Source organism: Heterodontus francisci, chromosome 15 (genome assembly GCF_036365525.1).
Source record: "Heterodontus francisci isolate sHetFra1 chromosome 15, sHetFra1.hap1, whole genome shotgun sequence".
Classification (NCBI taxonomy): domain Eukaryota; kingdom Metazoa; phylum Chordata; class Chondrichthyes; order Heterodontiformes; family Heterodontidae; genus Heterodontus; species Heterodontus francisci.
In genome coordinates this window covers 15,512,271-15,526,909 of record NC_090385.1, presented here as the reverse complement: position 1 = coordinate 15,526,909, position 14,639 = coordinate 15,512,271, and the positions used below count along the sequence as shown (strand labels likewise).

Sequence of the window (14,639 nt, the reverse complement as noted above, 5' to 3'; positions counted from 1 at the left end):
AATCCTATGTAAAGTTTGCAGTGCAGATTAATCACTTTTTGCTAATTTCACTGAACAAATTCAGAGCAGGTAAGACTTAACAACTGACACATCTCATCCTCTTGGATGAAAGATAGCACGCTGAAAACTGTTGGGCAAATTACTCCAGTATTGAAACAACAGCGCTCCACAACTAACACATTGCTGAACGCAAGTTCTGCCTAATTAAGCTGCCGTGGAAAAACTAGGCAACAGTTAATGCAGATTTTTTTTTTCAATCGTTCATGGGAGGTGAGCATTGCTGGCAAGCCTAGCATTTATTGCCCATCCCAACTGCCCTTGAGAAGGTAGTGGTGAGCCAGCTTCTTGAATTGCTGAAGTCCTTGTGGTGCAGGTACACTCACAGTGCTGTGTGTGAGGAAGTGTCAGGATTTTGACCCAGTGACAGTGAAGGAAGGCAATATAGTTCCAAATGAGGATGGTGTATGTCTTGAAGGAGAACTTCAAGGTGGTGGTGTTCTCATGCATCTGCTGCCTTGTCCTTCTAGGTGGTACAGGTTGTGGGTTTGGGAAGTGTTGTTGAAAAAGCTTTAGCGAGTTGTTGCAGTGCATCTTGTATATGGTACACACTGCTGCCACTGTGTGTCGGTGGTGGAGGGAGTGAATGTTGAAGGTGACTTTCAATTTGTTGTCACTGTACCATTGGAAATATTCAATGTGAAGAAAAATCCACGTTATCTCAAACACATTAATTTGGGTCTTTTCCAAATCGATGCCAGCGATAAGGGAACTGCTGCCAATCAGAAGACCCATCGGCCACTGTAACCATGATACAATAGGAGTAAACAGCAAAGGAGTTTCTCATCATTGACATGTACCCCACAAATCACCCAATTATGGTCACAACAGAGGGGACAAAATGCCAGTGACGTCTGAACACTTAAGGTGGTTGTGCAGCATCAAGAGTTTGCAGCAGTGTCATCTGACACTGGAGTGGCACTCATCCAAGTCATTCTTCATCACTCCCTTATGGACTCAGTCTGACACTGACCCTTCCCATCTGTATACATCTGTTCTGCAGCGTAACATCTGTGTGGTTTTAAATACATGGATGAAATCTGGGACAGTGTTTAAACCAGCAGATCTTTTGAATATTTTACAGAATTCACACTCAGCAAGAGTCAAATTACAGCATAAAAATATTCACTACAAACTTGCCACAGTTTCTGTAATGTACAGGCACAATGTAAGGAAACAGACAAAACATGGGACTGAATGATGAAAGGAAATGCTTCTGGATAGTATATTATTGCAAAAATACTTGCTCTGGGTACTCATTAACAACAACTTGCATTTATATTGCAGCTTTAATGTAGTAAAACGTCCCAAGGCATTTCACAGGAGAATTATCAGACAAAATAAATGACACTGAGCTACATCAGATATTAGGAGAGGTGACCAAAAGCTTGGGTAAAGAGGTAGGGTTTTAAGGCAGAATGAGAGATGGAGAGGGGGTGAGGTTTAGGGAGAGAATTCCAGAGTTTTGGGCATATACAGCTGAAAGCATGGTCATGGGACAAAGGCAAGTGGGATGTACAAGATACTCTTAATCATCTTCATTTTCTTTCTCTTTCCCCTCTGATTCATACCAGTGTACTCTTTCAGTGCCTAAAATTACCCAATTTTACTGCCTCCTCCAGTCATAAGTCAAAGCTGACGTAAGTATAATGCAAAAAACACTCTTTGGTCCTCCAAATCTAGCCTCCTCCACATCACCTATTCCTTCCACCCACTTCATTCTAGGTCACAGAGCTATCAACCGCATCAGCCCTACTCTCCAGAAATCCCTCCTTAACTCCCTTTTCCTTGTTAAGGGGGGATTTCCCCTCCGCATTGAATTTAAATTCTCCAACTACCATGGTGAGATTTGAACTCCTTCTCAAGTCCAGGCCTTGGGATTACCAGCCCAGTCACATTACCATTACACAACCGTACCCTCTAATGAGGAGAAACAGAAGTGAGGAGTTGAAGAGATGACCAAAGTCAGTCAAAGAGATAAGATTTTTGAATATTTTTAACAATGGGGGAAGAGGCAGCAAAATTAGAAAAACTGCAGGTGCTGGCAATCAGAAACAGAAAATTCTGTAAACACTCAGCTAGTGAGTTGGCATTTGTACGGAGAACAGATAAGTTATTGCTTCAGATTTGAAGATCCACACCTGAACCTCCATCTATTCTCAACTGATGCTAATTAACCAAGTTTTCAGTGAGTTTTGGATTTCTAAATTCTCTTAAAACAGTTCTGGTTTGAGTTAAAATGTAGGCCTAATAGAAATGCAATACTCATTCTGATCTGAATTTATCTGCAGGCATTTATTTTATCTTTGCCCATATCACAGTGTCTATCTACTGCTACACAGTAAGACTGTTTTCAGACTGGCCTGCAGCCACAATACTTCTTTAAGGGATGAACAGTAATCACTGTATGCTAGATGGAAATTGGCATTTGTAATCCTTGTGTTTTGTTGCATTATTCATTGTAAAATCTTGGTATTTCACAGCGCTGTGATGTTGGCCCAGTGGTTTGCAGCACCACCAGCTGGACAGAGTGTAATAGCACTAGATGTACTGGAAACCACAGCTTCTGTACATGGTGAATACAAATGAGGGTGCGTGAGAAACGATAAAAGACCATCATTCCCAGGAACATTCTTAGCTTTTAGCTTTTGCTTTTTAAGTAAGTTTCTGTGAGGAAAACATTTTATTTTGAAAGGAATTCCATTCAGAAAGGATTAGCAAATGACAAGTTACTGCAGAGACACAGAAGCAGGGACAGTCTTTGATGATAAGCGATACAGTGGAGTCCGCAAACTGTTTCTGTTAGCTCCAGCCTCGAAAAGGCAACTGCCATAGATCTGAAAAGTTAGGGAGCATGAGTCATGTTATGGGGAGCGATTCTTGTTAAAACTGAAGTCTAGCTAATTGGATGAGGTAATACTTTGAAGCATGCAAATTCTCTTGTAACCTGATTGAAAGAAAGAATTAAAAAAGAGGAGTTAGAATAAATACTGCTGAATTTAACAAGGCTTGGCCAGGTGATCCTCTTGAGCTTGAACCTCCTGTCTTGTTTGGTTTCAGCCTAAATATATGTGAGATTATTATTAATAATTAACATTGTATGCTTTAATTCCTATGAAAGCCAATAAAGGCTATTGAACCCTATTATCTTGTGGAATAACATATAAAATTTATCAGTAAGAACGTCCACTCCCTAACCATCAATGAAGGTGCGGAAAATGTGCTATGTCAAAGCTGGCGTAAGGAACAGTATCAAAACCATGGACTGCTGAGGCTTGCTGACCCTTTCAGAATAATGATTTATGTTGTGCTTGTCCTTGATCAGGAACCACTGTCAGTATTTTACAGACATCCTGCAAAATAGTTTTTAAAGCCTGGGAGGGGAAGAGGAACTGAGTGCCAGTGAATGAGCTGCTGGCTGTACTTTTCCATCTGGTGAGTTTAAATATTTTGGAGGGCCGTTAGCTGGACCAGATATCTGGAGGTGCAATAAGTTCTCATGGTGAGGGAAGGAACAAGAAGGGTCAGTGAAACTAAGCAAGTGTGACACTGAGTTTATGCTCACTTGCCATTTTAATTCTCCGCCCCACTCCCACTCTGACCTCTCTGTCCTTGGCCTCCTAAACTGTAATAGTCAAGCTCAAGGAACAGCACCTCATTTTACAACCTTCTGGACACAACATTGAGTTCAACAATGTCAGATCATACCCTCTGCCCCCACTTTTTTCAGACAGTAGGTGCTGGAAATGAATTTGCTGTTTAGTTAATCTCTCCTGGCTTCCACCCTGTCACAATCCTTCCCTTTTGTCCTTTCCTCCTCTCCCCTCTTTCCCTGCCTTGGTACATGCTTAAAACCTGTTGCATCTGTAACATATTCCAATTCTGACGATAGGTCATTAGCCCAAAATGCTAACACAGTTTCTCTCTCCACAGATGCTGTCTGACCGGCTGAGTATTTGCAACATTTTTTTTCACATGTTGACCAAACTAGTCCTGCTTCGTGCAGCTCTTATTGCTCAATGATGCAGTAAGCATTAGTAAGGCCTAGGGGGCAGGTGTTCAGGAGATGGCCCTGTACAAGCTGGGAAGAAGGACAACAAAAAGAAGAGATCATTAAAATGTGGACAAAAGTAAATCAGTGAAATACCATAAAAAGGACAGCATCATCTGTGGGGCGATGTGACGAGGGAGGAATCCCTTATGAGAAAAAGAAAAAGCTAAGCAAAGAGAAAGAAATTTAGAAATTAAGAAAGAAGGTCTTGTATTTATATAGATTATTTCAAAATCTTAGAACATCACAAAACACGATACAATTAATGAAGTACTTCTGAAGTGTAGTCACTGTTGTAATGTAGGAAAGAAAATCAGGAAAAATTAAGCGGGTGAAAGAAAGGAAGACAATTGACGGAAAAGAACATTTGCTATGTAAGTTTTATATGCGAAGCAGAAGGAAAGATGGGCAAACAGATGAGTTAATCAGTTAAGCAGGTGACCAGTAAACTGGTGTAACTATAATGGTGGCACTCTGTTCGCTAACTTTGACGATTTTCAGGATAGGAGGGACTGCCTCTGAAAAGATAGCTGCAGCATAATCAGACGGGAACCATAAGATTAGTGCAGAACACAGAGGCGAGTATCATGGACCATATAAACTAGCAATAGGACAATGGAGGGGATGGGAAGAGAAGGCAGGGGACAGGAAGAGAATTGAAGCCAAATACATTGACAAAATAATGAATGTTATCCAAAGGGGAGCAGGAACTTAACACATGGAAAAATAGTGGATCCAGTTTTTGGCAACACTTGGAATCACAGGGCAGAATTTTACCACCTTTCAAGATTTTCTGAGGGTGGAACCAAAAACAGATCCCAACCCCGATGGTGATGCCTGGCCACCCGCCTACATGATCTTACCAAAGGCGGACAATTAAGAGGCCTTCTTTGGGACTGCCATGGGACAGGCACCTGGCTGGCCCACTGGCAGGGCCCACCATGATGTCCTGCCGGCAGCCCCAAGGTCAAGATGAAGGCGCCCTCGGAAGATCTGTAAAATTATTAAAATTATTTGTGGTCACAGCTGCCAGGCCATCATTGTGGAGGGGGAACCTGCTCCACAGGAAGGCCTGTGGCCGCAGCTGTGGCCTTATGGCAGAAGCAGCTTCGGTGAGGGGTAGGGAGGGAGGGATAAATTAAGGAGGCTTCTCTGACCCCCGGCCTGCTTTCAGGACGCTGCCTCCAGAGACCTGCTGGGCTTCGTCCACAACATGAGACCCCTTCGCTGCCAGTAAAATCCTGGCCACATCCCCAGTTTGGCCCTAAGTGGCCACTTAAATGCCACTAATTGACTACTCGCCACTGCCAGGCAGGTAACTGCTTCCGTTGATTATCTGCCTCCGGCAAGATCACTTGAAAGCGGGAACATCAACCCGACAACAACCTTTCCGATTGCCCTTCTGGTCCCAACTCCAGTCCTGCTTCCAAGGGTCTCATAAGATGCTGTTTATATGACCACAGAGCACACAAAGAGGCCATTCAGCTCTTTAAATGAGCTATCCAGTTAGTCCCACAGCTCTGCAAATGTTTTGCTATTCAGGTACATTTAAATTTCAAAGGAAAAGGCAAAGGTAAATCTTTACTATTCCGCATAAACCCGACTCTGAGAATATTTGTAGAGGAATTCTTGAACTGGTGTGTGCATGGGAGCATTTTAAATAACTGGAGTGACAGGGACATGATTACTCCAGTAGATGGAGACAACATCAAGAGGCAGTGGCTTTTCAGCAACAATAGAACAGAAATGCAAAGAGAGAGTATTGTATATGTCAGAGACAGCTGGAAGGCAAAGGAAGTGGACCGTGAGTGCAAAAGTACCCAATACAAAGAAAACTAAAATAACACAAGGGCTTTGCTACAATCTACCAGCTTCGAATAAAAGGAAGGACACAATACTTCATCAAGTGATCAGGAGGAGATGTGAACAGATGAAGGTTATAATAACGTGGGATTTCAACCAACCCAATATAAAACAGGATTGCTCAAGTGGCTTAGAGTTAGAATTGGTAAATGTAATGCATGATTGCTTCACGACCCAGAAGCATTCCTCTGCTCGACTTGGTAATGCTAAGTGACCCCAACAGCATACAGAAAATGGAACTCATGATACCCTTGGGTAATTGTGATTACAACATGATTAAGTTCCAGATGATTTGGGATTCAATGCTGCCAAGGACCAAACATTTTAAACAGACCAACTACAAGGGCACAAGGATAGAACTAAAACAGATCGAGGGAAATTATTTATCAAGAGAAATAAAAAGGATAAATAAGCTGCACCAAGCAGAGAGAAGGGTGAGGAGGTTCACTGGGAATAATACAGGACACTTCAGAAACATATGAAAAGGGTGATCAGAGGGACAAAGAAGGAACTGAAAATGAATGCTGCTGAAAATCCTAACCGCAATAGCAAGAAATTCTTCCAGCATCATAACTGCAGGGAGATAGTCAAAGAGGATGCAACATGGGAATCTAACTGAAGTCGAGCAGCTAGTTAATACACTTAGTGTGATTACCTCTGTAAAGCATTCACTAGAGAAGACTATGGCAATAAGACATGTATTAAGAGAAATAATTTATGTGGATTTACAGACTTTAATGTCCACAAGATGGAGGCTCATGGGTGTTTATTTAATTATTCGTTCGTGGGATGTGGGCATCGCTGGCTAGGCCAGCATTTATTGCCCATCCCTAACTGCCCTTGAGAAGGTGGTGCTGAGCTGCCTTTTTGAATTGCTGCAGTCCTTGGGGTGTAGGTGCTGTTAGGAAGGGAGTTCCAGGATTCTGACCCAGAGACAGTGAAGGAACAGCGATGTATTGTTTCAAGCCAGGATGGTGTGTGACTTGGAATGGAACTTGCAGTGGTGGTGTTCCCATGCATCTGCTGCCCTTATCCTTCTAGGTGGTAGAGGTCACAAGTTTGGAAGGTGCTGTCGAAGACGGGCTCAAAACAAAGGAACCCAGGGCATGAATACTAAGGAGGACACTAATGATCATCAATGTGAAATAGTTACTGATGATTGGACAGGTGCCATCAGAATAGAAAAAAGCCAGTATCATACCCAGGAATACAGCAAATATAATACAGGAAACTGCAATCACATCAGTCTTTCACCAATAATCGGGAAATTAATGGATCAATCTCAGCAGATAATATGAGGGCTATCTGGGGATAACGATCTGTTTAAGAACAGCTAACATGGCTACAGAATGGGAAGGCCCCATTGGGTCAACTTCCTTGATTTTTAAGAGGAAGTAACATGCTAAGCGTACAACGGAAAACCATGCAATAAGGTCTACTTCAATTTACATGCAACTTTTTGAAAAAGTTCATTAAAAAGGCTGTTATTGAATCTGGAAGTAGGGGGTGAAACCTGGATGTGGGTAAGAAATTGGCTGAAGGAAACGAGGCAGCTGGTACTAGTTAGGGGAGTGATAGCCATGTGGAGAGGCGGGGGGTAGATACTGAGTGGAGACCTTCAGAGAGCAGTGCTGATGTCCATTCTGTTCTTAATTTACATTAACATTTAAGATTCAGAAACACCATGCAAAGTGGTCAAATTTACAGACAATACTTAATTGTAGGGGTCTTGAGGGGAGGCACTCATAAGTAACAGGAAAAAGGTAGGGACCTGCAATAAATGCTAAGTTACATATGTTAATAAATAGAAGAGCGGCAGATAAAATTCAACACAGACTAGTGGAAGGTAATGCATAATGGAAGGAAAATGGGTGTCCAAATGGTCCGAGGGATGGTGCAGAAATAGATCAAGAGAGAAAAACTTGAATTTATATAGAACCTTTCACAACTACAGGACATCCCAAAGTGCTTTACAGCTAATGAAGTGCTTTTGAAGTGTAGTCATTGTTGTAATGTAGGAAACGTGGCAGCCAATTTGCACAGAGGAAGCTCCCACAAACAACAATGTGATCATGACCAGATAATCTTTTTTTTTTTTAGGGACAAATATTAGCCAGGACACCAGGAATAATTCCTCTGCTTTTCTTCAAATTGTGCCACGGAATCTTTTACATCTACCAGAGAGAGTAGATGGAGCCTCGGTTTAAAATTCATCTGAAAGCTGGCACCCTGACATTGCAGCACTCCCACAGTACTGCACTGGAGTGACAGCTTTCTTGGTCTATGTGCTCAAGTGCTGGAGTGAGACTTGAATCCATAACTATTCTGACTCAGAGGCAAGAGTGCTACCAACTGAGCCAACAGCTGAAGCCCTTCAGGGAGAATGAAGGTGACGTAGAAAGGGATCTAGGGGTCATTGTAGATTTGGTACTCAATGTGGCAAATCATTACGGAGCAGCAATGCATAAAGCAAATAGTGTGCATAATTATGGTGTTAGGTCTGTTGAGTTGAAGTCAGAGGATCACATGCTACAACTGGTTGAATCACAGCTTGAATGCTGTTTTTGTCACCACAACATAATGGTCAAACCATGGAGAGGGTGCAGAGAATAGCAGAAAGTTTGGTCCCTCTGGAGTCATTGGACTGAGTTACAAAGAAAGAATGGAGAAAATGGGGTACTTTAGTCTTGGAAGGAGTTAGTGTTGGTATCCTTCCATCTATGAAAGATGATGGACACGCAGCAAACAATCCATTTAGGTGGGGTGTTTTCTCTTGGTGCACCTTTGCTGATGGCTGTGAAGGCCAATCCTTGAGAGCAGGTTCTGTCACAAGTGTTGCACGTGAAGCTGCCAAGTGACTCTGTGAGTTGTTGTTTTTGACGTTGGTACCTGTTGCCAAGCTGCTGTAGTCATCGTGGTAGTGCACACCAGTCCACAGAATGTGTTGCCATTTCCCTCTTTCACCAGCGAGTGACTCCCAAGTACGATAGCCAACATTTAGAGTCATAGAGAGATACAGCACTGAAACAGGCCCTTCGGCCCACCGAGTCTGTGCAGACCATCAACCACCCATTTATACTAATCATACATTAACCCCATATTCCCTACCACATCCCCACAATTCTCCTACCACCTACCTACACTAGGGGCAATTTACAATAGCCAATTTACCTATCAACCTGCAAGTCTTTGGCTGTGGGAGGAAACCAGAGTACCCGACAGAAGCCCACGCGGTTACAGGGAGAACTTGCAAATGCCACACTGGCAGTACCTAGAACTGAACCCAGGTCGCTGGAACGGTGAGGGTGCGGTGCTAACCACTGCGCCACTGTAGTGCTAACCACTGCGCCTTCATGTCACACTTGCAAGCATCCTTGAAGTGGAGTTGGGCGCCCCACTGATTGACTGGCCCCGGCTACTTCACCATACAGGCGGTCCTTGGGTATGCGACCATTTTCCATCCTGCGGACGTGTCCGATCCACTGAAGCCACCTCTATTTGATTGGTGCCATCACACTTGAGAGCTCTGCCTTTGAGAGGACTGCTGCATTTGTGATTTTGTCCTGCCAGGATATACCCAGAATGCACCACAGACAGCAAAGATGGAAATTTTTTAGCTTCTTTTCCTGGTAGCTGTAAGTCACCCATGTTTCACAGCCATACAGCAAGGTGCTGAGAACACAGACCTTTTAAACCATCAGTTTGGTCGTAAGGGTGTTATTCCATGCACGTTTTGCAAGTCAGTCACAGGTGGTAGCTGCTTTCCCTATGCATGTATCGAGCTCTGCATCAAGGGACAGATTGTCTGTCACCGTGGACCCAAACGCTGGAATTTTACACTGCCCCAGCGGGTGGGATGGTGGCGTGGGGGTGGCGTAAAATTGAGAGGCAATCTCCGGGAGGCCTAACCGCCCCGATTCCGCCTCCGACCAAGTTTACGGAGATTTGGCGGTGGGTGAGAAGCAGCCTGCCCGCCCGAGGCCAATCAAGACCCTTAAGTGGCCACTTAACGGCCATTTAAGAGCCCTCGCCCGCCTCCATTGGTATTTTACCAGCTATAGCTGCCGGCCTTTCCGCACCTCGGGGGGAGTGGGGGGAGGTGCCTGGCAATCAGACACAGGGTGCCCAATTGAGGGCCGCCCCCGCCTCCCAACCCAACCCCGGGATCCAAGATGCCCCTCTTCCCCCCAAACGACCACCCTAGCCTCACCAGGGCATGACCGATTCCCCTGGTGAGGCAACCGAAACTTACCTTCAGTCCCGGCTCCTTGGTATCCTCCTCGGTCAGCTGGGCTGCAGTTCCAGCAGTGGCCACCGCTCCTGGTGGCGCTCCTGAGACTAGGAGCTGCCGGCCCGCTGATTGGCCGGCAACTCACTGAGGTGGGACTTCCTCCCTCAAGTGGGTGGAAGTCCCGCCTCGGGCCAATTAAAGCCGGGGGATCCGTAAAATACAGGATGGATCCCCAGGCTGGGTGGAAGAGGGTTCGGCACCGACATTTACATTGGAGTCCGGCTCCCGTCTGCCCAGCGTAAAACTCCGGCCAAAATAGCAGATTTTGCGAGCCACTTCCAGTGGGGTATTATTTAGCGTGATCAGGGGCAGAGATGCAACATCTTGCCCCATGACCATGGTTTTCTTGATGCTTATAGTTAAGGAGAACAAGTTATAGGCACAGGAGAAACAGCCCATGAGTCCTCGTAGCTGAGTTTCTGTGTGAGCGACTAGTGCAGCATCATCAATGTAGAGGAGTTCTCTGATCAGGACGTGATGTGTTTTTGTCTTCGCTTTCAGTCTTGATAGATTGTAGAGCTTGCCGTCTGACCTAGTGTGCAATTAGACTCCTTCCATATCTGCAGGGAAGGTGAAGGTCAGGAGCATGGAGAAGATGATGCCAAACAGAGTGGGGGCTAGAACACAACCCTGTTTCACTCCATTCTTCACTCTGAAACTGTCGGAAATGGAGCCATCAAACTGTACAGTGCAGTGTATGTTGTCATGGAAGGAGCAGATGACTCTGAGGAGCTTCAGTGGACAGCTAATTTTCCCCCAAATCTTGTACAGCCCTGCTTTGCTGACAGAGTGGAATACCTTCATGAGATCTACGAAAGTAAGGTAAAGGGATATACTCTGTTCCCTACACTTCTCTTCTGGCTGGAGTAGTGGAGATCATGTCCACAGTAGATCTGCCGGCACAGAAATCACACTGTGCCTCTGGGTACACTCAATCGGCAAGGAGTGACATTCTGGAAATATACAAGATTATACGATGCAAGATTGACAAGAAAAATCTGTAGCAACACTTTAAGGCGAGCCAAAACACTAGAACAAGGGTCCATAATTGAACGAGTAATTTAGGACAAATGTCAGGAAGGACTTTGCCATGTAAAAAGGGATTAACATTGGGAATGATTAGGTGATGCAATGGAGGGACTGTGGGTTCTTTTTTTTTGGATCGATGAGCAAGGATTGGGAGGTAAAAAAAAATGAACATCACAGCACATTTCAGTTGCATTATTTTCTGAAAAGAATGCTATTTTTGTTGAAGTGATGCTACTGCAGACCTTCAACAACAAGGTGATTTGACCTGTGCTAAATTATTATATTAAGACAACGCACAAACCCATCAACAGCATTGACTGATATGAATAAGATTAACAAAACAGTCTCTGAACTTGAAAATATTTCCAACCTGATATGGTAATAAGTACATTCAATCCTTCCAATACATCCATTTGTTGGAAGCGCCTTCGAGTGATCAAGGAATAAACCTTGCCTTGTCCACTCCTGTCCAGTAACCAGAGCCCATTCTCTGTGCCCACCAGCAGATTGACACCTGGAAAGATCAAAGCAAGTTTAGGGGAACAAGTAATGACTGCAGCAGTTTACTCTGCGGGTTTCATACAGTAAGACCTAGAACACATTAAACTGCTTGTACCGAAAGTGATTACCAATTCAATGAACAAGTGGAACAAAATAATGTTCCATCTTCCCCTGCTTGGTTGTAAAACAGGAAGAACTTGCATTTATATTCCATTAAATAATAACCTTGTGATATCCCAAAGTTCTTCACTTCCAATAAATTTGAAATGATGTTATATTAAGGGCACATGTGGCAGCCAATCTGCGCACAGCAAGATCCCACAAACAGCAACTGAATAAGTGACCAGTCTTGATGGTTTGGTTGAGGGAGGAATATTGACAAAGATATGAAGAGTCCTTCCTGCTCTTCTTCATATTGTGCAGAGGTGTCTATTACATCCACCCAAACAGGCAGACAAGGCTCTGATGGAACTTCTCATAGAAACATAGCAAGTTTACGGCACAGGAGGCGGCCTTTTGGTTTATCGTGTCAGTGCTGGCCGAAAAAAAAGCTATCCAGCCTAATCCCACTTTCCAGCTCTTGGTCTATAGCCCTGTAGAGTCATAGAGTTATACAGCACAGAAACAGACCCTTCGGCCCATCGTGTCTGTGCCGCCCATCAAGCACCTAACTATTCCAATCCCATTTTCAGCACTTGGCCCATAGCCTTGTATGCTATGGCATTTCAAGTGCTCATCTAAATACTTCTTAAATATTGTGAGGGTTTCTGCCTCTACCACCTCTTCAGGCAGTGTGTCCCGGATTCCAACCATCCTCTGGATGAAAACATTTTTCCTCAAATCCCCTCTAAACCTCCTGCCCCTTACCTTAAATCTATGCCCCCTGGTTATTGACCCCTCCGCTAAGGGAAAAAGTTTCTTCCTATCTAACCTATCAATGCCCCTCATAATTTTGTATACCTCAACCATATCCCCCACAGCCTTCTCTGCTCTGAGGAAAACAACCCTAGCCTTTTCAGTCTCTCTTCATAGCTGAAATGCTCTAGCCCAGGCAACATCCTGGTGAATCTCCTCTGCACCCTCTCCAGTGCAATAGTGTGGTGCCCAGAACTGTACACAGTACTCCAGCTGTGGCCTAACTAGCGTTTTATACAGCTCCATCATAACCTCCCTGTTATTATATTCTATGCCTCAGCTAATAAAGGCAAGTATCCCATATGCCTTCCTAACCACCTTATCTACCTGTGCTGCTGCCTTCAGTGATCTATGGACAAGTACACCAAGGTCCCGCTGTACTTCCTAGGGTCCTACCATCCATTGTATATTCCCTTGCCCTGTTAGTCCTCCCAAAATGCATCACCCCTCACTTCTCAGGATTAAATTCCATTTGCCACAGCTCCGCCCATCTTACCAGCCCATCTATATCGTCCTGTAATCTAAGGCTTTCCTCCTCACTATTTACGACATCACCAATTTTCATGTCATCTGCGAACTTACTGATCATACCTCCTATATTCACGTCTAAATCATTAATGTACACTACAAACAGCAAGGGTACCAGTGCTAATCCCTGCGGTACACCACTGGTCATAGGCTTCCACTCGCAAAAACAACCCTCGACCATTACTCTCTGCCTCCTGCCACGAAGCCAATTTTGGATCCAAATTGCCAAATTGCCCTGAATCCCATGGGCTCTTACCTTCTTAACCAATCTCCCATGTGGGACCTTATCAAAAGTCTTACTGAAGTTTACGTAGACTACATCAACTGCTTTACCCTCATCTACACATCTCAATACCTCCTCGAAAAATACAATCAAGTTAGTTAGACATGATCTCCCACTGACAAAGCCATGCTGACTATCCTTGATTAATCCCTGCCTCTCCAAGTGGACAGTAATCCTGTCCCTCAGAATTTATTCCAATAGTTTCCCAACCACTCATGTTGGATTCACCAGCCTGTAATTACCTGGTTTATCCCTGTTACCCATCTTAAATAATGTTACCACATTCGCTGTCCTCCAATCCTCTGGTACCTCTCCTGTGGCCAGAGAGGATTTGAAAATTTGTGTCAGAGCCCCTGCAATCTCTTCCCTTGCCTCACATAAAAGCCTGGGATACATCTCATCTGGGCCTGGGGATTTATCTACTTTTAAGCCCGCTAAAACAGCTAATACTTCCTCCCTTTCAATGCTAATTTGTTCAAGGATATCACAATCCGCCTTCCTGATCTCTACACCAACATCATCCTTCTCGATAGTGAGCACAGATGAAAAGTAATCATTTAAACCCTTACCTATGTCCTCCAGCTCCACACACAGTTTGACACTTTGGTCCCTAATGGGCCCTACTCTTTCCCTGGTTATCCTCTTGCCCTTAATATACTTATAAAATGCCTTTGGATTTTCCTTTATCTTGCCCGCCAGTGTTTTTTCATGTCCCCTCTTTGCTCTCCTAATTACTTTTTTAAGTACCCCCCTATACTTTCTATACTCCTCTGGGGCCTCCGCTGTTTTCAGCGCTCTGAATCTGCCATAAGCCTCCTTTTTTTTCCTGATCCAATCGTCTATATCCCTTGACATCCAGGGTTCCCTGGACTTGTTGGTCCTACCCTTCACCTTAATGGATACATGTTGACTCTGAACTCTCACTATTTCCTTTTTGAATGACTCCCACTGGTCTAATGTAGACTTTCCTACAAGTAACTGCTCCCAGTAAACTTTAGCCAGATCCTGTTTTATCATATTGAAATCGGCCTTCCCCCAATTCAGTACCTTTATTTCCGGTCCTTCTTTGTTCTTTTCCATCACTCCCTTAAATCTTAGAGTTATTGTCACTATCCCTGAAA

At 44.2% G+C, this 14,639-nt stretch overlaps 1 protein-coding gene across 6 annotated transcripts in view; it reads right to left on the bottom strand.

Annotated features, from left to right (window-relative positions):
• Positions 1-14,639, bottom strand: part of si:zfos-2326c3.2 (mitogen-activated protein kinase kinase kinase kinase 4) — a 337,746-nt gene that overhangs the window by 67,538 nt on the left and 255,569 nt on the right. For all 6 annotated transcript variants that reach the window (XM_068047135.1, XM_068047137.1, XM_068047139.1 and 3 more), the window contains one exon: positions 11,662-11,805. In XM_068047135.1, the coding sequence (XP_067903236.1) occupies positions 11,662-11,805 (144 nt within the window). The remainder of the gene's footprint in view (positions 1-11,661; positions 11,806-14,639) is intronic.